The sequence below is a fragment of the Macaca mulatta genome, chromosome 6, assembly GCF_049350105.2.
Source record: "Macaca mulatta isolate MMU2019108-1 chromosome 6, T2T-MMU8v2.0, whole genome shotgun sequence".
Taxonomy (NCBI): domain Eukaryota; kingdom Metazoa; phylum Chordata; class Mammalia; order Primates; family Cercopithecidae; genus Macaca; species Macaca mulatta.
In genome coordinates, this window is record NC_133411.1 from 39,436,066 (window position 1) to 39,463,620 (window position 27,555).

Below are 27,555 nucleotides of genomic sequence, written 5' to 3' on the forward strand. Positions count from 1 at the left end.
GAGGCTAGTCAAAATACTTAACAATTGGTATAAGATGAGCACTGACTAAAATCAACATAGATACCAGCTAGGACACCAAGAGGAGGTGCATCCAGGATGATTTAGCCTTGCACCTTTTTCAAGTCTCATTATCCTATCTCTTTAAGGTGACTTTGCATATCTCAAATCTCATTTACTAGGTATTGATTTTCTAACTTAGATTTTATAATCCCTAGTGATTCCAGCCTCTGTGGTTCCCCTCTTCTCTACTCCCTGTGACATGATTTGCTTGTGCCAGAAAATAGACAACTCATCACGCTTTAGTGTGTCAGTCATGCATACCTTTTCCCCTTACTGATATTCTAAGTCCTGATAGGCACCATCCATGTTATGAAACTTCTGTCCCTTCACAAGCGATACCACTGTTCATTGCACAATATATAAGTGCATTTTTGTGTTTAAAAAGTTTATATATGACATGCTGCTGTTATGCTTGCTCAATTAATCGTAAGATATTATTGCTCCCAACTGAACAGACCTTATGGAGATGTTCTGAAATTAGAAGCTTGAGAGGAAACTGGTGTCCTCCCCAACAAGAGAGAGCATTAATGAGCCAGTGAGTGAGAGGCTGGTTTCTGACCTGGATTCCTAGCTGCCACCTATGAGGTGTGTGACTGGGGGAAGTTATTTAATTTCTCTCTCAGCCTCAGTTTCCTCATCTGTACAATGGGATTCTTGTGAAGTTTAAATGAGAATATATGTTTAAAATGCCTAAGCACAGGCTGGGTATGGCGGCTCACGTCTGTAATTTTAGCATTTTGGGAAGCTGAAGCGGGTGGACCACCTGCGGTCAGGAGTTCGAGATCAACCTGTCCAACATGGTGAAACTCTGTCTCTAGTAAAAATACAAAAAATTAGCGAGGTGTGGTGGCAGGTGCCAGCAATCCCAGCAATCCCAGCTTCTCAGGAGATTGAGACAGGAGAATTGCTTGAACCCAGCATGCAGAGGTTGCAGTGAACTCAGACAGCGCCACTGCACTCAAGCCTGGGCAACAGAGCAAGACTCTGTCTCAAAAAAAAAAAAAAAAAAAAAAAAAAAAAAAAAAAAAAAAAAAAAGCCTAAGCACAGAATCTGGTCCTTAAAGCAGTTATTGATATTTTTATTTAATTTTATTACTACTATAGCCCGTGCGGTGCCTCCTGTTCTTCGGTTAGTTGGTTGGCTTGGATCCTTATTTCAGGGCTCAGAGCAACTCCAGGCTCTCTCTAGGATTCTGATAGAAACTTTTACCTCTTTGGAGTGCGATTCTGTCGCCAGCTCCATTCCCCATGACTGTGTCATTTCCATCCTCACAGATGCAAACATTAGGCTCCATGTATTACTCCCCAAGGGCCCCAGGCTCTGGAGTGGTCCTGGTTCATGGTCTGTCTGGATTACCTTGGAATAGCTACTTAACTTCTCCGTTTCTCAGATTCCTCATTCCTAAAATAGGACAATAATAGTGCCTGCCTTGTAGAGTTGTTGTAAGGATTGATGAGTTAACACATCCAAAGCTCCTAGAACTGATGTTGACATTAGTGAATACATTTTAGCTATGATGATTCTTCGTTCCCTCATTTTTGTGATTTTGGCAATTTTTATTAAAGATTCTGCATCTCTTCCATACTATGGACTCAATTCCATGACATTGCACTGACTTCCAAAGCTCATGTGCTCACAGCATGCCCCTCACTGCACCCTGAACACCCTTGGGACATGAGTTCCAACTCAGCTGCTCCCACGCTTCTCTTCTGGAGAATAACCTTGCCAGGCCAGTCTGCTCCTCAACCCCAAATCTGAGGAAGTCACATTTCTCAGTTTTCCTATGTCAGTTTTTTAAGTTCTTACCAAGAAAAAATGATAGCAAGAGAAGATTTGCTGCTTTGGGCCAAGGACAGAATGAGCAGGATGAGTGGTTGATGTGACTTCTGCCAGCAATTACTGCCCCATGTGGTAGTCTGCTTGCTTCCTGCAACGTTCCAGTGTCCATTCTATCACGTGATCCTGGAAATAATTGGAAACATCTGTTGCGAAGTCAGAGAGACCCACAGTCAAATCCTGACTTCTTGCACACGGATGCAGCAAGATTACTTTCTATGATCTTGAACATGTCAAAAAAATGTCTGTTTTCTGTTTCCTCATTTGAAAAATGGGTTTACTGATACCTACCTTGCAGAGCTGTTGAAAGAATTGAAAAGACTAACTTATATAACGTTGTGTGCAGCTGAGAAGGCAGAGATCTGCAATTTAGCTGGGTATCATCTTGTTAAGCCATGAGCTGTTGAGACTAAAACTGCTCAGGAGGGAGTAGGGCAGGGAGAGGGTGAAGATGGGATGGAGGGTTGGAAGCGGGTTACATCCTCTCACCACGCCTTGTGCCTGGCCTTGGACTCTATGTCTGCCAGGAAGGGGAATCTTTTTTTCTGTTTTCCAAATTTGTGCCTGTAGGCTTTGGGGCAGCAGACTGTCTTTGTAAAATGCCAAAGAGTGCCAAGCTTAGAGATGGTGGCCAATAAATTATAGCTGTTATCATCCCTAGCAAGTGCATACCATAACCATGAGTCTTCAAAGTTTCCAGCATTTTGGGAAAAGGGATGTGGTTTGTTTTCCATTTAAAAAGTCTTTGAAAGACAGGAAATGTCAAGCCTTTTGTACTACATACAAGGTTATATGGCTTATTAAATTATTAAACCCCATGTTCTTCTAACCCTGTGGCTTTACAGGTAGGAGCCACAGGTGAAGACTTGGCAAAATGTTTCAAGCTTCCGTCAAGAGAATTGCAGAGACCAGATTCTGACGCAGTATGAGGGTAAGGGGAAAGGAAGTTGCTGCCTGAGGCAGGTGTGGATTAGACAGCTCCTCACCAGATGTGCTGACTTACGTGCTGGAGGCCAGTGTTGGCAGGAGGAAATTGGAGAGAAACCCGATCCTGAGAATGAGAAAAAGAAGGAAAGGTGCTCTCACCCATGAGTTAATGCGGTTGTTCAATGGCTGTGAGCGGGCACTCAGTCAAGATACCAGGTTTCTGTTTTGATTTTCAGGACAGTTCTGCTCCCCTTGCCTGGGGAAATGGGCCCTGCCTCATGGAAGAGAGTCTCCTGCTGGGATTGTGGTAACGAAAGAAAGGACCCTCATTTTTTTTCAGTTGTTTTATTTTGGATTAATTTTAGACTTATAGGAGAGTTATGGTGATAGTATAGTATACTGTACTATCTAACTATAGTATACTATACTAACTATATAGTACAGTATACTATATTATCTAACTAGATAGCTAGATAGTGTAGTATGTACTATATTATCCAACTAGATAGCTAGATAACATAGTATATACTATATATACTATACTATACTAGTCTAGTATCTAGCTAGCTAGATAGTATAGTATACTGTACTATCTAACTATACTATTTAGTATACTATACTGTACTAACTCTCTTATAAGTCTAAAATTATTCAAACACCAGAGCCCGGGCTTGGTGGCTCATGCCTGTAATCCTCTCCACCTCCTGGGTTGAAGCGATTCTCCTGCCTCAGCCTCCCAAGTAGCTGGGATTACAGGCATCCACCATGCCTAGCTAATTTTCATGGTTTTAGTAGAGACGGGGTTTCACCGTCTTGGCCAGGCTGGTCTCGAACTCCTGACCTCAGGTAATTCACCTGCCTCGGCCTCCCAAAGTGTCGGGATTACAGGCATAAGCCACCATGCCTGCCCTCTGGTGTTTTAATATGATTCTCTCTTTCCTCAAGAAAGACTCTCAGCATGGTCACAATAACTCAAAAAAGCCACTCATCTAGCAATGAACCAGAGGAATTCCAGAGAGGGCTGCTTTCTGAGAGAATAAACCATGATTCCTGAGGTTATCTGAGAGAACTTTCTAGAAGGCTGGTTGCAGATGTTATAGTCCATAGTCCTCACTAGGAGTTCCTATGTGGTTGTGCTCCAGGCCCATGAGATGGTGAGAATTAATATTAGGGGTAAATATCACCTTGGCCTTTCTCCAGTGGTTCCTCCACACCTTCTTTGGAAAGGTGACCTTGTTCCAGAGCCCTGTCTCCTTTACCAGACACCCGACTCCCAGGGCTCTCTGGAGTGAGACATTGTCTTTAGACCTTCAGACTGGGGATGCCTGGAACCTGAGCCTGGTCTCAACCAAGACAGGAGTCTGATGTGGAGAGATGACCCATGCTTGGCGCCATGATTTCTTTTCCCTAGTGGGCTTTGAACCTAGAAGAGAAAATTCAGGTTGAGGGATGTCAGCACAGATTGATGGGAGGCAGGATAGAGTCACAGCGGTAGGGCTAGAAGGTGAACAGGGATTTATTCAGTCAGCCATTTAGTCAATCAGGCAGCAAATACTTATGGAATGCCTATTAAGGGTTGGAAACTATTGTAGCTGCCAGGAATAAAGAGCGAACACAAGAGTCCCTGCCCTCGTGGAGTTTGCATTCTACGGGCTATTGAGGGCAACTTGGAGAGTCATATCTGGAACACAGAGAGGAGGTGTGAACAACCCAGATTTCAGGACTGTGGGGAATGTGGGAGGAGACAGAGATCTGAATGGGGAAGATGATGGGTTCTGTCTGGAATGCTTGGCATTTGGGGTGTTTGTGAGCCATCAAGGCTGAAGTGTCTAGTTAGATATGCATAGTGTACTTGAAAAGACACATTTAGCAGGTGCCTGGGAACACTATACAAATGGGTGAGATCACCTGGCAGAATGGGACTAACAGTGGGGTTCAGGCAGGAGCAGGGGCATGTCAGGACCACCTGGGGAGCTTCTTTAAACTCCATGAAGCAATGCTCTTGATCCAGACATTTAGAGGTTTGAAACACTGCCTGAGGGCCCCCTCTCCAATTAGGAATCACTACCATTGAGGTGTCTTCTAAGAGGCTGTCTATGTTGAAGCAACAACAAGGCTTGGGAGTCACTATATGACTGGAGAACAGGGCCCAGGTAAAATTGGAAGCCATCATGGCAGTGTAAAATTTGGAAGAACATGCTAGGTGGTAGAAAGCACCTGGCTAGGGACTCAGGGTCTTCGTTCCAGTTCTTCCCTAGCTACTCTCGTCTCACAGACACTAGCTTTTTTGAGTTTTAATTTTCCCATCATTAAAATCTGAGATTAGACTACACCAGTGGTTCAAGAGGCAGCAGTATGAGCATCTCCTGAGAACTTTTCAGAAATGCAAATTCTTGCAACCCCTTCCTGACTTAGAGGAATTAGAAACAGGGTGGGGTCCAGCAGGCGGTTATTACAAGTCTTTCAGGTGATTCTGATGCTTCCAAAAGAAGTTTGAGAACCACTGGTTTAGATGAATTTGAAACTCCCTTCTAGCCTTAAAACTTCGACACCATATTCTTGTTCAGATGCCTTTGTCAGATTTCATAGTCTGTGCTTCTTTGTCCTCCTCCAATTGTTAAATGATTGTAAGTCAGTTTCTTCTTGAGGTGGACGATGTGTGCTTTGTGAATATGCCTATGAATGTGTGTGTCTGCATGTGTGTGTATGCTTATGTGTGTGTGTGTATATGTGTGGTGATAGGAGGTTGGTGGGTGGAGATGCAGAGCTTTCCTGCTTGCCTCCTTAGATGATGTAAGACAGCAGTCCCCAACCTGGGACCCCCCTGAGAATTTGGGGTCCTATCTGGGGGTGATGGGAGACAGCGACAGATCATCAGGCATTATTAGATTCTCATAAGGAGTGCACAACCTAGATTCCTCACACGCACAGTTCACAACAGGGTTCGCGCTCCTATGAGAACCTAATGCTGCTGATCTGACAGGAGGCGGAACTCAGGTAGTAATGCTAGTGATGGGGAGTGACTGTAAATACAGACGAAGCTTGGCTCACTCACTCACCACTCAGCTGCTGCTGTGTATTGCCTGGTTCCTAAAAGGCCACAGACCGGGACTGGTCCATGGCCCTGGGGATTGGGGCGCCGTGATGTAAGAATTGTGCTTGAGTCGGTGACACAAACAGGTCACACTGTGCAGGCTCCCACACAGAGTAGGTACTTGGAAGCGGTTTTGTGCCTTTACCATCTCTAACGTAACTGAGTTGACTGATAATCACTCTAGTAGGTTGTCAACTCTTTGGTGCTGCCACTGTCTCCAGCAGCTCTTGATCTGTGGCATCCGTGTTCCCCTGGGATTTCCAACTGAGTCTAAATAGGAACCACTGCTAGAGGCTCTCAGCATGGATTGTTCTCTGCCTGAAGTCAACACGTGGGCCAGAAGAATCCTTTGTGAGATCCCTTTACAACCCAGCTGAGTCCAGTTTGTGAGCCGTGTGACACCCAGAGGTGTAGACCTACCCCTGACACTGGTGCACGGAGCACAAGAGTTCCCATAGAAGCCCACGTACATTTGTCTTAAAACCTACAAGTCATTAAACAGGCTAACAAATCATTAGACACAATATTTTCTCTCCTTCTATCCTGACAAATATACAGTACACTTTCATAATGACTAGAAAGAGCAGGTTCCAATTCCAATTTCTCAGACTCCTTGAATATCTACTTCGAAAGGAGGCAACTTCTATTTCTACTTGGAGAGAACTGCCCTGCGGAGCCCTGGTCTGCCCCAAGCCGAGCCCTGACCCTCCCTGAAGGATGTTCATATGCACAGGCATGGACACCTCTGCCCACAACCCTAGCTAGTGCTGTCCACTGCCCGTCCTGCAGCACAGCAACCCATTGGCCACCCTCTTGCCTCAGGGCCCACATGGCTAGCAGTGCAGTCCCCCCTCAGAAGGACACGCCCAGGGACAAGGCCACTGAGGACCAGGAAAAGGACTCGGGACTCTCTGGGCAGGGAATTCCAGGGTCATGAGTACCCAAGGAGTGGATGGAGCATAGGCTTTCCATAGGAATGTCCTCTTAGCTTGGGACTCCACACTCCACTCATGGGGAGTGGTATGGCTAGAGGAGGATCCAAACTGGTCCTTCTTTTTTTTTTTTTTTTTTTTTTTTTTTTGAGATGGAGTCTTGCTCTGTCGCCCAGGCTGGATTCAGTGGCGCCATCTCGGCTCACTGCAAGCTCCGCCTCCCGGGTTCATGCCATTTTCCTGCCTCAGCCTTCCGAGTAGCTGGGACCGCAGGCCCCCGCCACCGCGCCCGGCTAATTTTTTGTATTTTTAGTAGAGACGGGGTTTCACCGTGTTAGTCAGGATGGTCTCCATCTCCTGACCTTGTGATCCGCCCGCCTCGGCATCCCAAAGTGCTGTGATTACAGGCGTGAGCCACCGCGCCGGGCCCAAACTGGTCCTTCTAAAACAGGGCCCACGTTTGCCTGGGTCTGAGGGAGCTGCGCTGAGGAGCTGTTCTGAGTGACTGTCTTTCCTGCTCACCGCCAGTGCTCTGCAGATACTTCCCCATGAAGTGTTTAGGGAGGAACTCTAATTTATGATCATCTAATCCAGCCCATTGGCTAGGACATGAGGAAACTGAAGCACTCTGGAAAGGTGGATTACTCCCTGGAATTACACTCGGGAATGATGGATCACTCTCTGGGATTACTCTCTGGAGTGGCAAACTATTCTTTGGAATTGCACTCTGGCATGATGAATTTCAAAGGGAAGCATGATTGTGATGTGCAGGGTAACTGCTCCACAGAGAAAAGCCAGCAGGGATCTGGAAAACTCTTCCTGCTGCTCCTTAGTGACTGACAACTTCTTTAATCCACTGGTAACTAGAACAAACACTGTTCTGTGTTTTAAACCCACCTTTTCACTGCTGCCTTGAAGGCATCACCTTGGAAGTAGCTCCAGTGGCCACTTTTTTTGGGGGTTACATATTCATAGTGCTACTTTAATAATAATAGTTGGAACAAGCTTCAAACAGATGGAAATATGGTTTTTGTTTTTCTGTTCAGAATTTTCTGACTATTTTTAGTTAGTCTGGGCATTCTCTGTTGCATCAGTGAATGTAACTTGGTTTTTTCTGTGAAAATCAAATAACTAAAAAGCTAGCAATGTATTTCTGTCACAGATGATATTTTTGTTTGCATTTTGAAGTGTTTTTATGAACTGGATTACAAAACTAATTGAATCAGAGATGAATTTTGCTCAGAACTTGAAGTATTTTATGAAATAAAATTTCCATAAGAAATTGACCTAATTATTCAGAAGTTTCTAATGCAACAGCCTAATACAGTTTTGAAAGTCCTCCAGAGAAAAAAACTCAAGCATACGCTCCCTCATAGCAAAGAAACACCCTTTTTATTTATTTATCTCTTAAGCAGTATAGCTTTTAGTTTACAGGAACACAGCTTCAGGGTATATTGTATAGATGCATTATTTTAGTTTCAAATGCTGTGTTTCTTCAAAATTAGTTTTCTATTGTGTACCATATTTTTCCATCATTTGTAACCGTTATTGGTGAAACAAGTGTTATTTTTGTATTTAACTGCTTAATATTACTTGTCTCACACGTAAATGGCCTACTGCTTAGATTTTTTTTTAATATTGAGGAAGCACTAGCATGTTTCTATGTAATAGATAAGATCCCAGAAGACTTCAGAGTTATAACCATTATTTAAAAATTTTTGTTTAATTAAGAGTTTTTTCAGCCAGGCACAGTGACTCATGCCTGTAATCCTAGCACTTTGGGAGGCCAAGGTGCATGGATCACTTGAGGTCAGGAGTTGGAGACCAGCCTGGCCAATATGGTGAAACATCATCTCTAGTAAAAATATATAAAAGTTAAGCTGTCGTGTTGGTGCTTGCCTGTAATCCCAGCTATTCTGGAGCCTGAGGCAGGAGAATCACTTGAACCCAGGAGGCAGAGGTTGCAGTGAGCTGAGATCGTGCCACTACTCTAGCGTGCATGACAGAATGAGACTCCATCTCAAAAAAAAAAAAAAAAAAAAAAAAAAAGCTTTCCTTGCCCTAGCCAAAGCTTTTCCTGATGATTCAGACATTGTAGAGATGTGAGGAAAGCCTTGGGTGGTTTCCCTCTTATGTTTCTCTCTGGTAGCTGGAAGAGATTTAGAGAATTACTTTGATCTGCTCATCGCAGTTGGGACTATACCCATTGCGTCTCTTATGGTGATACCAGACCATGTGCCATGACTTTGCCTGATGGTTTCTCTGGCCTTTCTGGGTTCACCACGTTTCTGTACCTAGAACTTACCTCTAGCCCATGGGTGGTCCCACTGGTGGCTTACTCCTCCCTTTAGCCTGCCGCCGCTCCACATATACCCCAATAACACAATATCAATATACTTGCTCTGCAAATATAGCTTCAGATGGGCCTGGACTGGGTCCTGCCCTGCTGTCAAGGACACTTCAAACAAACACACAAATAAAAAAATGCTGTCCTCAAAATGCAAATGTTGCTTGAGAAAGCCTCTGGTACTTCCTTCTATCTGCCATTTATAAGGCCTTCTCCACACAAGTTTTAGAGGTCCCAATCCAATGGCCCCAACTTTTGTGCTGCACTCAACTGCTTTACAGAAAAAAAAAGTTTCATTTACAAACACACATTCTTCAAAAGAGGCTGCAAAAGCTGTGGAGAGGGAAATCATATCTCTTAGGATCGGGGGAAGGCAGTGGGTTGCACTGCGTGCACAGCTCTGAACAACTAGTAGTGCTGCTCCAGGCCCAGTGTTGAGCAGGGTTCTGAGGCTTCCTTGAAGAGGAGAGGATGGAGACAGTGTGAGCAATTTGGTGCAGAGGGTGACTTGCAGGTTTCTGGAAGTCATGGTGGATGGTGATGCCATCTACCAGGGTTACAGGAGGGGCTCAGGTCAAAAAGAAAGATGATGAATTCAGTTCTGTTATGTGGAATTTGAGAGGCCCAGTGTCACCTGGGTCCACCTGGCCATTGGGTATATAGGCCTGCTCCTCTGAAGGGAAGGGCTGGGCTGGAGAAATGGGTACAGGAGCCACAGCATATGTGTGGCAATGACTGGCAGGGAAGAGGGTATAGTGGGAGCTGAGAACAGGGAGGCTGGGCAGAGTCACCAGGAACATCAACATGAAGGGGAGCGGAGAGGAAGAAATTCTCTACCTGGCTTCTCACTGTCCCATTGACAAGATCCTTATTCAACAGACTCTAGACCTCAGTTTCTTCATCTGTAGAGTGGAAATATCTTCCTCCACTACCTCTAGCAAACATGAGGAGTTGAAGAAACATACTTACTACTGGTCCCTTAGTCCCCATTAAAATGCTTGTAAATTGGGAAGAGTAGTAACCAGCAGGACAAAGGAAACAGACAAAGATGGCAGCAATAACGTTTGAGAAACCAAAATGTGCATGGACAAGTGGTGACAGATTTAGAAACCTAAGAAAGGTGATTTCTAGGCCAGCAGTGAGGCAAAGATCAGAAGTGGGCTAAGGTTTGAGCATTGCTTTAAGATTTACACAGGCATCTCCCTCTCTCTGTCCTCTCAAATAGATCTTCCTCTTTTTAAGGAAATACAAAATACTCTTTTTAAATAAATTCAAGTGGTAAAGATACTGGTGCACTGTATGGGTAAACCATAATTTATCCATCTCTTTACTCATGAGCAGTTAGGTTATTCCAGGAAAAATAAACATGCAGATAAAAGTACATACTTCATAAGGATAAAATCCAATAACATCAGAATGGTTGTTATCTCTGGAAGAGAGGAAGGAGGAAAGAGATGCAGTATGAAATTTTAGCTGTACTTTATTTACCTTTATTTTCTTTTTTAAAAACCCTGAAAATTAAAATTATAATAATTATAGAACTATATAAATGTTATGTTTATGTATATATTAATATGTTTATGTATATACATATTATAAATATTAATTTGAGAAAGAGAAAAAAACTTCCAGTCGGTATGTGGTGACAGGTGAGTGTGTGTGAAGACAGCCTGCTGGGAGCACCGGGCTTCCCATAGCTCTGCTCAGAACCTTCATGAGGACGTGGCGCCGGAGCCCTGGTCTTGGGCCTGTCTCTGCTCTCCCAGACACTGTCAGACCTGGCCCACCTTCCCGTGAGGGCCAGCGGTGGTCCCCCTCTAGCTTCCACTGCTATGATAGGGACCCAAAGGGTCATGATGGTGGGACATCATTCAGAATCAGAACTGCCCTCAAGAATCCAGGACATAGAGAGCAAAACATTTGAAAAATCCTGTTCTAGCTGATGAGCAGCCACGGAAGTAGAGAGGAGCAAGGGGCCGCCTGTTCCGTGCTCTTTATAATCAGGTCCTCCCTGATGGTGCTTTGGTCACTGTCCGCTGACAGTTCCCTGTGGCCTTGTTCACAGCACTAACAGCCTCCTTCCTGGGCATCTTCATTTTGTTGTGTCCATTGATAAGGATATTTATTTATTTATTTATTTATTTTTAGACAGAGTTTTGCTCTGTCACCCAGGCTGTACTGCAATGGCACGATCTCGGCTCACTGCAACCTCCACATCCTGGGTTCAAGCGATTCTCCTGCCTCAGCCTCTCAAGTAGCTGGGATGACAGGCATGCGTCACCACACCCGGCTAATTTTGTATTTTTAGTAGAGACGGGCTTTTGCCATGTTGGCCAGGCTGGTTTCAAACCCCTGACCTCAGGTGATCCACCCACCCCGGCCTCCCAAAGTGTTGGGATTACAGGTGTGAGCCACCGCGCCTGGCCGATAAGGGTATTTTATGCGGGTATATTACCTGTTGTTATTGAGAGCTAAAAGATCTGCATCATTCATCACAAACTATTTTTAGCCATACCCTGAAATACAGAGAAACAGACTGCAAACATGAGACAGCACCATTTGCTCCAACCCAACTGGTGCAAACTTCATGAAGCAGTGTTATTTTGCAGATTTCCTTTAGTAACCAAGGAGTGTGGTTACCCGCACCCACATGTCTTTTGATCTTTGAATGTAAAAATATTTTTGAAAGTGAACTTTTAAAATTGGGAAAACAATGTAACATTCTGGAAAGGTTGCCAAATAGAAGAATATGGGAGAAAAATTATCCTTCATCTCAGCCACCCTAATGTATGAATTAGCTTTCTTCTGTTACCTTCAAGTTATTTTTCAAATGAACATATTAAATAACTGTAATAATAGTATTGGTGGCCATTGAGTATGCTTTTCTGTTTAATACTACATCATAATTTGCCACAGTGTCATACAAGCCTCTTTTTTTAAATAGGCTTTTTATTTTGAAATAAATTTAGATTTATAGAAGAGTTGGGTAGTCACTAGAGAGAATGCCTATCCACCTTTTACCAGTTTCTCCTCATGTTAACATCTTACATAACCATGGCACATTTGTCAAATCTAAACAGTGAATTAGTGATAGTACTAACTAGTTATCAGTACTATCAACTGAACCACAGACTTTATTTCATCTTACTGGTTTTCCCACTAATGTTCTTTTTCTGCTCCAGGGTACAATTCAAGATACCACAAACACATCTTGTGTTTATTGTGTGTATACCAGTAGATTCAGGTGATACACCATACTCGGCCTAACTATTCTCTCTTTCTAAATATTTAGATTGCTTTTGGTTTTTCTGTATCACACGTAGTACTCTGAAGAACATCCGCATGTGGGTAGTTGTATTAGTCCGTTCTCACACTGCTATAAAGAAACACCCGAGACTGGGTAATTTAGAAATAAGAGAGGTTTAATTGGCTCATGGTTCTGCAGGCTGTACGAGAAACATGGCTGGGGAGGCCTCGGGAATTTCAATCATGGCAGAAGGTGAAGGGGAAGCAGACAATGTCTTACGTGGCCAGAGCAGGAGGAACAAAGTGGGAGGTGCCTCACACTTTTAAAGAACCAGATCTCATGAGAACTCGCTCACTATCGTGAGAACAACAAGGGAGAAATCCTTCCCCGTGATCTAGTCACCTTCTACCAGGCCCCTCCTCCAACACTGGGGAGTACAATTCGACATGCGGGGACACAGATCCAAACCATATTAGTAGCCTTCTCTTCTTTTAAGATTCCTTCCTTGTGGCTGTCTACAATCAGATTTCTGGAGGCCCAAGGGGTAAGAACAGATTTATGGCCCTGGATACCATTGCATATTGCCACCAAAGTGTGTTCCACAATGTCTGAATACTCATTTATACTGCCACGAGCAATGTTTTGAGAGTAGTGCATTCATGTACCCTTGTCAGCATTACTCTTACTTTAATGTTTTGGCTAATTTAGTAGGTGAAAACATCTCAGTTTTTGAAATGTGTATTTCTTTGATAACTAGCAAATTTGAATATTTCCCCATGTGTGTTTACTAGCTATACTTCCTTTTTTCTTTTTTTTTTTTTTTGCAAATTATCTCTTCATATTTTATTTATTAGGGTCTGAATTTTCTGATTAATATGCATGAGTTTTATAATAAAGATACCCGTTGGCCTCTCATTTTGCTGCAATTATTTACCCCTCCATCTATTGTCTGAATTTTTTCTTTCGTAATTTTTTGAACAGCATAATGAAAGTTTTATGATGTGGATTCCATTATTTTTTAAAAATTTATTTATTTTTAGTCTCTTTTAAGCTTAGAAAGGTTCTTCCTCAAAGTCTGGGTTTAGGGTCGGGCACAGTGGTTTATGTTGTAATCCCGCACTTTTGGAGGTCAAGGCCGGAGGACTGATTGAGCCCAGGAGTTCAAGACCAGTCTGGGTAACATAGTGAGGCCCTGTTTCTACAATAATAATAACAATAGCAAGCAATTAGCTAGATGTGGTGGCATGTGACTGTAGTCCCAGCTACTCAGTTGTCTGAGGTGAGAGGATCAATTGAGCCTGGGAGGTGGAAGCTGCAGTGAGCTGAGATCACACCACTGCACTCCAGCCTGGGTGACAGAGGGAGACCCAGTCTCAAAACTAAATAAATAAATAAGTAAATAAATTTTAAAAGTCTAATTTCAAAATTCAATTATTTTCTATAATTTGAGATCCCATATTTAACTGATTCATCTGGAATATTTTTGGTATTTGGTCCAAATGTCTGACTGGGCCACCTGTCACTCACCAGCTGCAGGTGACCACACCTACAACTTCATGGGTGGTCAAGCTGAGTCACTTCCAGCTGAGTGACTGGCATCCTCCTCCTCTGTGTTGCCCAAGCTAGAATCCTTGAAGTCACCTAATTTCTACTTTCTTTCTCTCTTTCACTACCCACATCCACCCAGCCATGGAGTCTCAATAGTTCTATATTCGTGGTTCATCTGCCAGTTCTTTGGGGAAGAGTATATGCTGCTCTCTCTGCCTGGGACCCTTTTCCCTTCCTTATTCTGTCTGCCTCGTTCCTATGGGTCTACTGCACAGAGCCTGGTATGTCCTTGCTATGGGCCACTAAAGTACTCCAACTTCCTAACCCTAATTCTCACACCCAATAGTAATATCCTGCTAATTTGTGTCCCTGTGTCTCTCTTCATCATTAACGTAGAGACTGACAGTGCGTGGTATGTATAGGGTGCTCAATATGTATGTTAGGTGTGTGAAAGAGCAAATAAATGAGTGAAAATGCCAATAAAATAGGAGTCATACCTAACCAGGGCCCAGCAGGGTCTGATTTAAATACTTTTCTACAGAATATGAAGGTAAAGGGGATAGCATTATAATTCATGCTTTTTATGGGTGCCAAGAGGTCATGGATACCTTAGATTGGCTTGTTCACCTTCTGGGTGACTGTTTTATCCTCCTTCTAGATGCCATTACTATAATGCAAAGCCTGGAAAAATAAAAACTGCATTTTCCAGACTATCTTGTAGCCCATATTCTGGATGTCAGTTAGGTCCCACCAACTGGATATACTCTTGAGAGAGAGGGAAGGCAGAGTGGGGTGGAGGCCATTTTCCTGCTGTTATATCTCTAGCCAAGCAAGGCCATGAAAACATGAGAACGCATCATTCCAGGGCCCATCGCCAGTCTTGTGGGCGTCTGGAAGCAGTTGTGGCAGCAGTAAAGCCAGTAGTGAGGGCGAAGGCAGAGGCGTCCTGGTTCTGAATCACCACTAGAGCATTCTCTCATTCATTCTTTCTCTCCCTCTCTCTCTCTCTAATAGAGCCATTGGAGACTCCAGAATTAATTTCTCCACTCTTTCTACCAATTTCCATAACTATCTTCCTGTTTAAAATACCTAGAACATTTCTATTTTCTGTACTGAACCATTGCAGATACACAAGGGATAGAAGAACTGGTTCCCCTCTTAGTGACCCAAGGAGACCGCCTTGATCAATTGCAATTTTTCCCGGAGCAAAGGAAGCAAGAAATACTCCTAAGACTATGGGTGAGGCTATGCTTACTGGTTATTTTATGGTTCCACAGGGAACTGATAAATCATTTCGTTATCTTTCTCCCCATTTTTCAGCCACCTTTAAGACTATGTTAGAATAGGCCTCTTCACTTGGCAATAAATATGGCCAGTACTGGATAATTACACAGGGGGAAACAAACAAAACTACCTGGAGAAAATAGGTGAATAATTCAGATCTTTCCCATATTAAGGGTACGTATAAATCAGTGAGAAAAAAACTAAAACCCAATTGAATATGTGCAAAATACTTGAAAATAGGGAGAAAAATAGCCAAAAAAGATGCTAAAATATTTAAGCTTTTTAAAACCAAATTTGCCAAGGTTTTAAAAGACTATTTAGAGTTTCAAATTCATAGTAAAATTGAGAGGAAGGTAGAGAGATTTCCCATATACTCCCTGTCCCCATGCATGCATAGCCTCCCCGCCATCATCATCCCCTACCAGAGTGGTGCATTTGTTGGTGAACCTACATTGACACATCATTCTCACCCAAAGACCATAGTTTACATTAGCGTTCACTTTTTCTGTTGGGCATTCTGTGGGTTTAAACAAATGTATAATGACATGTATCTACCATTACGGTATCATATAGAATAGTTTCACTGCCCTAAGAACCCTCTGAACTCTGCCTATGCATCCCTTGTTCTCTCCTAATCCCTGGAAACCACTGGTCTTTTTTACTTTTGCCTTTTCCAGAATGTCATAGAGTTAGAATCATACAGTATGTAGCCTCTTCACATTGGCTTCTTTCACTTAGGAATAACCACTGAGGTTTCCTCGACGTGGAAACTTGGAGGATTGAGACTATGGATGAGGCTGTGCTTACTGGTTATTTTATGGTTCTACAAGGGACTGATAAATCATTTCCATTATCTTTCTTCCCACTTTTCAGCCACCTTTAAGACTATGTTAGAATAGGCTTCTTCACTTAGCCTATTCTAAGGCTAAGTGAAGGAAAAAGGAAAAGTTTCCTTTTCGTAGCTTGATAGCTCATTTATTTTTAGCACTGAATAATACTCTGTTGTCTGGAAATACCACAATTTATTTATCCATTCACCTACTAAAGAACTTCTTGTTTACTTCCAAGTTTTGGCAATTATGAATAAAGCTGCTGTAAATATCCATGTGCAGGTTTTTGTGTGGACATAAGTTTTTGACTCCTTTAGGTAAATACCAACGAGTGCACATGCAGGTGGTGTGACAAGTATGTTTGATTTTGTAAGAAACTGCCAAACTGCCTTCCAAAGGGGCTGTACCATTTTGCATTCCCACTGGTGATGAATGAGAGTCCTGTTGCTCCACATCCTTGCCAAAATTTTGTTTTATCAGTGTTCTGGATTTTGGCCATTCTAATAGGCATACAGAGATGGTATCTCATTGGTGTTATAATTTGCATTTCCCTGATGACATATGATGTGGAGCATGTTTTTATATGCTTACTTGCCATCATGGTATCTTTTTTGGTGAGGTGTCTGTTAAAGTCTTGGTTCATTTTTCTTTTTCTTTTATTTGTTTTCTTTTTTTCTTTTTATTTTAGGTTTGGGGTACATGTGAAGGTTTGTTACATAGGTAAATATGTGCTATGGGGGTTTGTTGTACATATTATTACCTCACTCAGGTATTAAGCCCAGTACCCAGAAAAGTTATATTTTCTACTCGTCTCCCTCCACCCACTCTCCCCCATCAAGTAGACCCCAGTGCCAGGACCAGCTCAGTCAGGGAAACCCTAACCCAGCGGTGCTAGAGGAATTAAAGACACACACACAGAAGTATAGCGTGTGGAGTGGGAAATCAGGGGACTCACAGCCTTCAGAGCTGACAGCCCCAAACAGAGATTTACCCACATATTTACTGACAGCAAGCCAGTAATAAGCATTATTTCTATAGATTATAGATTAACTAAAAGTATTCCTTACAGGAAACAAAGGGATGGGCCGAAATAAAGGGATGGGCTCTGGCTAGTTAGCTGCAGCAGGAACATATCCTTAAGGCACAGCTCGCTCATGCCATTGTTTGTGGTTCAGGAACACCTTTAAGAGGTTTTCTGCCCTGGATGGGTCAGGTCTTCCTTGCCCTCATTCCGGTAAACCTACAACCTTCAGCGTGGGCATCATGGCCATCGTGAACATGTGCTGCAGAGATTTTGTTTATGGACAGTTTTGGGGCCAGTTTATGGCCAGATTTGGGGGCCTGTTTCCAACACCTCAGTGTCTATTGTTTCCTTCTTTATGTTCCTAAGTTCTTATTATCCAGCTCCCACTTATAAGTGAGAACATAGGGTAGTTGATTTTCTGTTCCTGCATTAGTTTGCTAAGGATGATATCCTCCAGCTCCATTCGTGTCCCCACAAAAGACATGATCTCGTTCTTTCTATGGCTGCATAATATTCCATGGTGTATAGGTACCACATTTTTAAAATCTAGTCTGTCATTGATGGGCATTTAGGTTGATTCCATGCCTTTGCTATTGCAAACAGTGCTGCAATGAACATTCACATGCATGTGTCTTTATGGTAGAATGCTTTATATTCCTCTGGGTATACCCAGTAATGGGATTGCTGAGTCGAATGGTAGTTCTGCTTTTAGCTCTTTGAGGAATTGCCATACTGCTTTTCACAATAATTAAACTAATTTATATTCTCACAAACAGTGTATAAGGGTTCCCTTTTCTCCACAATCTTGCAAGCATCTTTATTTTTTGACTTTTTAATAATAGCCATTCTGACTGGGTGTGAGATGGTATCTCATTATGGTTTTGATTTGCATTTTTCTAATGATCAGTGGTGTTGGGCTCTTTTTCATAGGCTTGTTGGTTGCCTGTATGTCTTTTTTTGAGGTGTGTGTTCATGTCCTTTGTCTACTTTTTAATAGGGTTATTTTTCCCTTGTAAATTTAAGTTCCTTATAAACGCTGGATATTAGACCTTTGTCAGATTCATAGTTTGCAAATATTTTCTTCCACTCTGTAGATTGTCTGTTTACTCTGCTGATAGTTTATTTTTCTGTGCAGAAGCTCTTAAGTTTTATGAGATTCCATTTGTCAATTTTTGCTTTTGTTGTGATTGCTTTTGGTGTCTTTGCCATGAAATCTTTTGGTCTATTTTTCACTCAGGTTGTTTGTTTATTTTTATTGTTGAGGTTTTTTTTTTTTTTTTTTGAGATGGAGTTTTGCTCTTGTTGCCCAGGCTGGAGTGCAGTGGCACAATCTTGTCTCATTGCAACCTCTGCCTTCTGGGTTCAAGTGATTCTTCTGCCTCAGCCTCCCAAGTAGCTGGGATTACAGGCTTCTGCCATCACAGCCAGCTAATTTTTGTATCTTTAGTAGAGATGGGGTTTTGCCATGTTGGCCAGGCTAGTCTCGAACACCTGACCTCAGGTGATCCACCTGCCTTGACCTCCCAAAGTGCTGGGATTACAGGCATGAGCCACCACACCCGGCCTGTTGAGTTTTAAGAGTTCTGTGTTATCTTAGTTTGTTTGGCTGCTATATCAAAATACTATAGATTGGGTGGCTTATAAACAACAGAAATCTATTTTTCACAGTTCTGGAGGCAGACAAGTCTAAGACCAAGGCACCAACAGATTTGGTGTCTGGTGAAGGCTCACTTCCTGGCTCATAGACAGTTGTGTTCTTGCTGTGTCTTCACATAGCAGAAGGGGTGGGGGAGCTCTCTAGGGTATCTTTTATAAGGGAACTAGTCATGTTCATGAGGGCTCTACCCTCATGACCTAATCACCTCCCAAAGGTCACATCTACAAATATGATTACATTGGGAATAAGAGTTTAACATATGAATTTTAGAAGGATAAATAGAAGAAATTCTAGAAATTTAGAAGGATAAATTTTAGAAGGAAAATAAATGTTTTCTCTATAGCATTTGCATATTTTGGATAACAGACCTTTATCAGATATTTCTTTTGCAAATATTTTCTCCTAGTCTGAGGCTTTTTAAAAAAATGTTTTCATTCTCTGAGCAAAAATTATTTAAAAAGTGGTAGTAGTAAGACCTGGTGGGGCTGTGTAACTTTACACTGTTACTTATACATCTCATACCCCACTATAAACTTCTAAATTGGTTAATTTTCTAAATGTAAGTTTGATGATATTTATTAGAAATCTTTAAAATATTCATTCCCTTAAATCAGTGGTTCTCAACTGGGAGCAGTTTTGCCCCTTGGGGAACATTTGGTAATGTGTGGAGATGCTATTAGTTTTCACAATGGGTTGGGGAGTACTACTGTCATTTAGTGGGTAGAGACCAGGGATGCTGCTCAACATCCTATAATTCAAAAGGGCAGCCCCCACAAAAACTAGGCAGCCCCAAATGTCAATAGTGTCAAGGTCGAGATACCATCTTAGACACAAGAGCTCTGAATTTACCCAAATAAATAATTATAATGCACCTAAAGATTTATTCATTTACTCTTTTGGAGAGAGCAATAAGTCATTAGTAGTAAAAATGAAAATGTATATACTCGATAAATTTTACAGGTATCCATCCTAGAAACACTGGCACATGTGCGCAAAAAGGCACATACATAGATGTTCTTTTCAGCATTATTTTTACCAGCGATATTTTGAAAATAACTGCAATGTCAATCAATGGAGTAATAATAGTTAATGTACACGCATGCTCTGAAAAGCAGAGTTTCGGCCATCCAACCTCCCACTACTCTTTTCTGTGATTCTATCGTCCTGCGGGGTTCCTTCTTTGCTGTGGATGGGCTTGGTGGAAGAACAATTCCCAGAACTGGTCTCATCCGGTCATTTCCCAGTTTAGAAACCAGAAAGGACTACTCCTTACTGCCGCTTGGTTGAGCCAAGAGGAAGCCACGTGGCCTAAGTCTAGCCAATCAGATGAGACATTAAATCGTGAACGATTTAATGGCAGAGTGAGAGAGATCGTTAAGAATTAAATCTCTGAGTGGTGACAATCGTAGGTGTATATGGGGCAGAGGGGAGCTGACTTTTGGCCTCATGGTTCCTGCTGACAGCGCTGGGCTTCTATTTCTCAATCCATTAGAAAAACTTTGGTTTCTGTTATTAAGAACATTGATGACAAGCCCTAGCAGCAGTCCTTTAAACAGATACATTAGATCTCTGTGAGTTGCAAAGGATCCTAACTGATAAGCTGGAGAATTACATGCAATAGTTAAAAAGAAAGCTCACCAGTACATATTAGTAAGTGGAAAATCAAGTTGCAGAATGTTCATTCACTTAAGGAATGTTTATTGTGTTTTTGCCATGACTACTTTCTGTACTCTGAACAAGATAGACCTGGTCCCTGCCTTTATGGAGCATTATTTAAGACAGCAAAATATTGGGAATAAATTGCCTAATAATTGTGGGATGACAAATGCTGTTTATTATGGCACATGTGTTATATGGAAAAATTTACAGCCATTAAAAATAATGATTTTAATGATTGTAAATATGCTGTTTGTACTATATATATACTAAGTCAAATAAGACTTAAAATTGTTAACATGTATGTATATATACATAATCACTGTACATAACAGAACAATTTAAAAATTACATACATATGACCGGGTGTGGTGGCTCATGCCTGTAATCCTCCCACTTTGGGAGACCAAGGCGGGCGGATCACGAGGTCAGGAGATCGAGACCATCCTGGCTAATGCAGTGAAGCCCCGTCTCTACTAAAAAATACAAAAAAATAGCCAGGTGTGGTGGCAGGCGCCTGTAGTCCCAGCTACTCAGGAGGCTGAGACAGAAGAACGGCATGAACTCGGGAGGCAGAGCTTGCAGTGAGCCGAGATCACGCCACTGTACTCCAGCCTGGACAACAGAGCGGGACTCTGTCTCAAAAAAAAAAAAAAAAAAAAAAGTTACACACACACACACACACAAAGTTGAGCATCCCAAATCCAAAAATCTGAAACCCTAACTGCTCCAGAATCCAACTTTTTGAGCACTAGTATGATGCTCAAGGGAACTGCCCATTGGAGCATTTTGAATTTGAGATGCTCAACAGTTAAGTATATTGCAAATATTCCAAAATCCAAAAAAATCTGAAATTTCAGATAAGGGATGTCAACTGTATAGAAGCACACACACACGCGCACACACACAGTTTTTTTAAATCGCACGTGACCAACAGGAGATAGACCACAATGCTGTCAAGACTCATTTCTGAACGTTAGAATTAGATATAATGTTTTATGTTTTCAAAATTGTGGCAACCTGTATATATTATTTTATAATTATAAATCTTATCATCTATAACTATGAAGTTACTTAAGATAAATAGATAGTAAAGCATTTGAAATTTTTAGACTTCATTTTATACATAACTATATTTTTGAAATGTCCCACAATAGGAATATCCTAGCTATATAAGCGAACACATCTATATAATGTATACATACAACATATATGCTATTGAGTAAATACAAATGTGCCTGTCATCTTACTTTAATACATTTTAAGTTTTTAGAGTCAAGTCAGAAGTATTTGTGGTCTGTGCTACCCTGAATCTCCCTTTGCTGGTCCCTGACCTATTAGAAGTTACCTGAGAGAATGAGGGCAATAGCTGGACTGATTTATCTACTGAAGCCAGGTTGGGAGGGGATAGTAAAGTGAGTGAGGTCAGCTGAGATAGGTGTGGTGTATCAGAAATTGACTGCATTTCTGGAATTATCTTTAAGTAGGCTTTTCATCTATCAGAGAACACACTCTTAAATCTTGTGTAAGTATACTCAAGGTGGGATGTGTGGAGCTTCTAACACAATCTCTTTTGTTTGGGGGCAGGCAAGGTAGGGGCTCCTCTTGACATCAAGCTGGGCGCATTGAACTGTACGGCTTTCAGCATCCAGTGGAAAATGCCAAGGCATCCTGGGAGCACCATCCTTGGGTACACTGTGAGTCCACGGGCACGGGAGTTTCCTCAGTGGGTGTGTTGTGTGACTGTATGTCTTTCTCATCCTTGCTTTTTCTAGATATCTGTCCTTCCATATCAGTAACTGCCCCATTCTCCCTCCATAAAGCTAGAAGAGATGTCCCCCTTTGGAGGATATTTGTAAATGCCCTGAATGTCACATCACATCTGCATTACTCACTTAGGATCTATCCAGTCGTTTCTCTGTTCAGCTGTGGGAAAATATAAACTAAAAGGATGTGGTTGTTGCTATTCAATTGCCTATAGTCAAATCTGGAGAATAAAGTATGAACATGGGAAAGAGGAAATCACTGTGGAATGTTGTCAATAAGTACAAAATAATGTAAAGTAAGAAGGTGGGTAGGCAAGATGGAGGAAGCAGCAGAGAATGCATTCTTACCTATCAGAGGCTGCAAATTGGGCTGATATCTTTTCACCAAAATGTTTTCTTTGAATAGTGTTTTTAGAAATGAGTCAACTTTGAGAAGTCAAGACATTTCACATAAATGTTTGGAATCGTAAACTCTCTGGGATATGGGGAGAGCTGGCCACACTGGGTCCACATTCCTATCCACCTGCTGGAACTGAGCTGCTCTTTTTAGATGAGCTGTAAGACCTCAGTAACACCCCAATCCCACCACCTGCTGCTGTCTCCATTTCACCAAGGGACAGTAGCCATTGATAATGGCCCTCATCCTATTGTTTTCTAAAAGTAGAGGAATATATCTCTGGACTCATGTCTTATTGAAAGTGAGAAAATGAAAGATTACCCGGGCGGCTCATGCATTTTGGGAAAAATAACAAGAGCCATGTCCAGACCTCTGCATCTCACTTCATTGATATGTGTCTTCCTCCTGGACTCCGCAGGCTTCTGAGTTTGCAACACCCCCTACCCAATCCAAGTAGGTCTGATGTGTGTTCCCGCAGAACTAGTGCACGTGACGTTAGGCGACGCACCTCAGAGCCTGCTGCCACTGTGAGTGCAATTACAACCTTTGATCTTACACAAGCACGGGCTCTGCTCTCACCGGGGTGTCTGCATCTTTTCAAGGTCTTTTACTCTGAGGTTGGCGCAGATAAATCCCTGCAGGAGCAGTCGCACAGCGTGCCTCTCAGCCGGGACATCCCGACCACGGTGAGTTTCTCCATCCTGGCAGCCCCCTCAAAAGCACCTGGGCGCTATTCGGGTGGCTTGCTGATTTGGTGTGTGTGCTACTGTACATGTAATAATAACTAATGCTTCTAATAGTCCGTTAGGATTTCCCAATGTCATCCATGTACATTTCCTCTGAACCATGCCATCTACATCTCTGGAAAACAGGCATCTGACGAAAGGGTCCTGGCGTAAATGCTTCCATCCTGGACTCAACCCTATTTTATCATGCAAGAAAACTGCCACCTTACAGCTGGTTTTTCCCCTTCTTTTCTTCACAAAGTTCAGTTCTGTTTTTTTTCTTAATCCCAATAAAAGCTTTATACATAAATATGACGCATTTGTATCTTCCCAGCTGCCTGAAGACACAATGCAGAAGAAGAGGATGTAATTTGAAATGTATATTTAAATGGTCCAAGTTGTTTATTTTTTTTTCAAGCCCAGCACCCCGTCCTTCCACTAGCCAATTGTTGGGTCCTCATCTATTTTCTTTTCTGTTTCTCGTCAAGGTCTCTTGAGTGAATTTTTGGCCTTAGGCATCTTGTATTTTCTTTTCTTTCACTCCCCTTCCTCATTCTGCCACAACCTCAGGCTAGAGCCTTTGGAATTGCTCTACAAGGAGTTAGCACCAGTGCTCATAACACTATTATAACGGTGGTGGTGGTGCTAGCTCCTGTTTGATCCATGCCTTCTGGCGGCAGCACCTGAGACACCTGTTTGTCATCCATGATAAGGAACTATCACTTATTGAGCATCTGTTACCTGGCAGCCACCACCCTTTGCTTTACATTTGCTTTGCCACTTACTCTTCACAACTATCCTATGACCTCATTATAATTATGGACAAGGACGCTGAGACTCGGAGAGGTGAAGTAACTTTCCTCAAATCATACATTAGTGAGTAACAGCATCAACTGTAAACTCAGAGCTGACTGACCTCTGAGCCCCTGCCCTTGCTGGTTCTACCAAAGCTCTCATGACTCAGAAGGAATAGATGCACATTTCCAGCTTGCTTTTTTTTTTTGTATGACATGCATTTAAGCTCAAAATAGACTTTTGCTTAAGCATCCAGCATTGGCCGCAGAAGCTGTCAACCTCAGCCTCTATAGTTTACCCTGTCTGAAGAGAGGGAGATGGGTTGGAACTTTCAATAAGCTCATTGACCTCACCAAGAAGCCTGATTGTCCCTAGTAGTATCCCCAGCCACCCCAGCCTGGTGTCCTGCAGGGCTCACTGCTTGACCTGGAACCTAGTTCAGGTATCAAGAGTGACACATGCCTTTGAGTCTAGGCAGTGCCTCTGAAATTGATATCCTGCCCATCACAGAACCTGGGCTGAAAATTGGCATCTCTCTGAAGGTCACTGCTGTATAAACCCAAAACAGGGCTGGGAGGGAGACCAGCACTCTGGACTTTTAGGCCTGTTTCTTCCATTTACAGGTTGGGTAGTGTTGGTCAGAGTCACTTAAACTGTCTAAACCTCAACTTTTTTTCCGTGATAGAGGTGTAATAATTATTCTCTTGTGAGGACCAAATAAAAGCCACGTGGGTGGTAGTTATCATTCCCGATGACTTATATGTTAATACATTCTCTCCATTATCAGCATCTAGGCATTAGAGTACGCTATCAAATTCTGCATTTGATCATCTTGCCAATTTTGACAAACTTGCATAGGGGTTACTCTATGCCCAACATAAGACAACACACAGTCCCTGTTTGGGGGCAGCTTTCCGTCTTCTGAAAACCACATCCACACAGATAAAACAATTAGGGAGCAACATAAGATCAGATGTCGTTATTAACATGCTGCTTAGTAGACAAGGTTTGAAGAGGGAGAGGTGAGTGTGGGAACAAGTGGTCAAGAGGTGAAAGTTGGGACTGAGGACTGAAGCAGGAACTTTCTGGAAAGGCAGACTCAAGGGAGGGACATCCCAGTTGGAATGGTTTGAGCCCAGGGAATGAATGAGCATGAATGTGTCCACACATGCCTCTCTCTCTCTCTCTTGTTCTCTCTCTGTGTGTGTGTGTGTGTGTGTGTGTGTTTGGGGGTAGGGAGGGTTGGGGGTGGGGAGAGTTGCAGAATAAACAGAATGAAAAGAGGAAATCATGACTACACATAAAGGCAGTGATTCAGCAAGGGAGTGGGAGGAGTCTGATATAGCAGAATGTGTCCTGGATTCTGATGGACTTGTGTTCAGATTTCTGCATTTCAACAAAACAGCTGCTTAACCTTATAGGTCTCAGTTTCCTCATTGACATAACAGGGATCCCAAAAATATCTATATCATAGTGTGTCTGTGGTTCCCAAACCATGTGCCAGGGTGCTCCAGGGCTCTGCAGCAGGCTCACAGGGGCACAGTAGAATATTTAACATTTTTGAGGAAAACAGCAACATCTGTGTGAATTACTGTATTAGTCCATTCTCACGCTGCTAATAAAGGCACTTGACACTGGGTAATTTATAAAGAAAAGAGGTTTAAATGACTCACAGTTCTGCATGGCTGGGGAGGCCTCAGGAGACGTACAATCATGGCGGAAGGCACCTCTTCACAGGGCGGCAGGAGAGGGAATGAGTGCTGAGTGAAGGGGGAAGCCCCTTATAAAATCATCAGCTTTTGTGAGAACTCACTCACTATCACGAGAACCACATGGGATAAGCCACTTCCATGATTCAGTTACCTCCAACTGGTCCCACCCTTGACACATGGGGATTATTACAATTCAAGGTGAGATTTGGGTGGAGACATAGAGCCAAACCATATCAACTATTATTACCAAGTTGTTTGGATATAACTACTTAATAAATGGGCATTTCTTTTGGCATTGAGATGCTATAAATATTACTGACACACTAAGAGTGGCAAGAACAGAGAAAGTTTTAGGAACTCTGTACTATATCATATCATTCTATAGATAAAGATGTGAGTTATTATATCATATCATTCTATAGATAAAGATGTGAGTTATAAGGTCATGATTGTAGAACCTTCAGCACGATGCCTGGCACAGAATGAGAGCTTAGTAAGTGGTCAGTATGATTCATACTTCAAAGATGTGTGTTTGCTGCCCTTGGCTGTGCATGGCAAAAGGGGCAGGTGCTATACAGATTTGTTTTATTCATGCAAGTTTTTGTTTTTACTCTTCAAGTTGCCTCTGTTTTTTCCCCTCTCCAGGGACAACCTGATCATCAGGCAATTTCTGTAAGCATGTTTTAGAAAATTTAAATACCTGTCCCACCCCAGGATTCAGGGGATGTCTTTTCATCAAAATGTTGATTTTCCTGCATCTCCCTCTTGCTGATTAAGGCTCAGTGGAGAGTGCCTAGTTCTAGTGTAAGCACAGACAGCTGAATCTACAAGGTGAATTTTTAATCGTTTAGAGGAAGCCACTTTTATCCTTGCATGTACTTCTTCATCTCACACAGCAGGGTAGGGTTAAGGGGAACCTCTCTGAAGTTTGAAGTAATTTAAGCTCTGGTTCAAGAGTAGGTGAAACAGATTGAAAAGGAGAGAAAATATTTAACTAGTGAGCACCTCTCTGGAGGTAGCTCCCGCTCCTTTTACCTCCTCTTTTCTCACTCCCTTATTTCCTCTGACAATTCCAGATTGTGTTTTCAGTAAGATAGGACCGATAGATTTGGTTTTCTGGATTGAATACCAAAGTGGGGAGTGGGTTGACAAATGGTTAATCTGATTTGACTGATAAAATGACCAAAATACCCTGGCTGATAATGTGGAGTTGGGCTGCATTGTTTGATAATCTGCCTTCTAGAAGCTTCCAATTTGGCAGCATTTCAAGCCCACCTTATCTTTTTCTTAAAATAATACCCTCCAGGTTTCCTCCTGGAAAACAAAATAGTAAAACAAATCAGGGCAATTTGGCAAATTTTTTAGAGTTAGAAATAGATAAGCATGTTTAGGGTGGTGGTCTTTACACTTTTTGATCATGCATACCATCAGTTAAAAATATTTGAACATGCACCAATATATGTATATTTATGTATTTATAAATTATACATCTGCTACTCTACTAATATATTATGTACATTATAAAATCTCACAGAATTTTAAAGGAGGAGATAAAACAGAAATAGAGAGTTCTTGTGTTTTCTTCTGGCATCTCAGTGGGTTGTCTTGCTGTCCCTGGGGATGCACCACCACCCTGCTTTAGAGTCCACTGATTGACCCAGAACTTAGAGAGAGAAAACTTAACCAGGAATCAGAAGGCTTGTTCCTGCTCTCTCAT

The 27,555-nt window shown here is 42.3% G+C and overlaps 1 protein-coding gene across 2 annotated transcripts in view; it reads left to right on the top strand.

Moving 5' to 3' along the window:
• Nucleotides 1–27,555, top strand: part of EGFLAM (EGF like, fibronectin type III and laminin G domains) — a 200,477-nt gene that overhangs the window by 57,342 nt on the left and 115,580 nt on the right. For both annotated transcript variants that reach the window (XR_013418163.1, XM_001083277.5), the window contains exons 2-3: nucleotides 22,031–22,140; nucleotides 23,209–23,292. Coding sequence is in view for 1 of the 2 variants with exons in the window: in XM_001083277.5 (XP_001083277.2) it covers nucleotides 22,031–22,140; nucleotides 23,209–23,292 (194 nt within the window). In the remaining variant the exon portion in view is untranslated. The remainder of the gene's footprint in view (nucleotides 1–22,030; nucleotides 22,141–23,208; nucleotides 23,293–27,555) is intronic.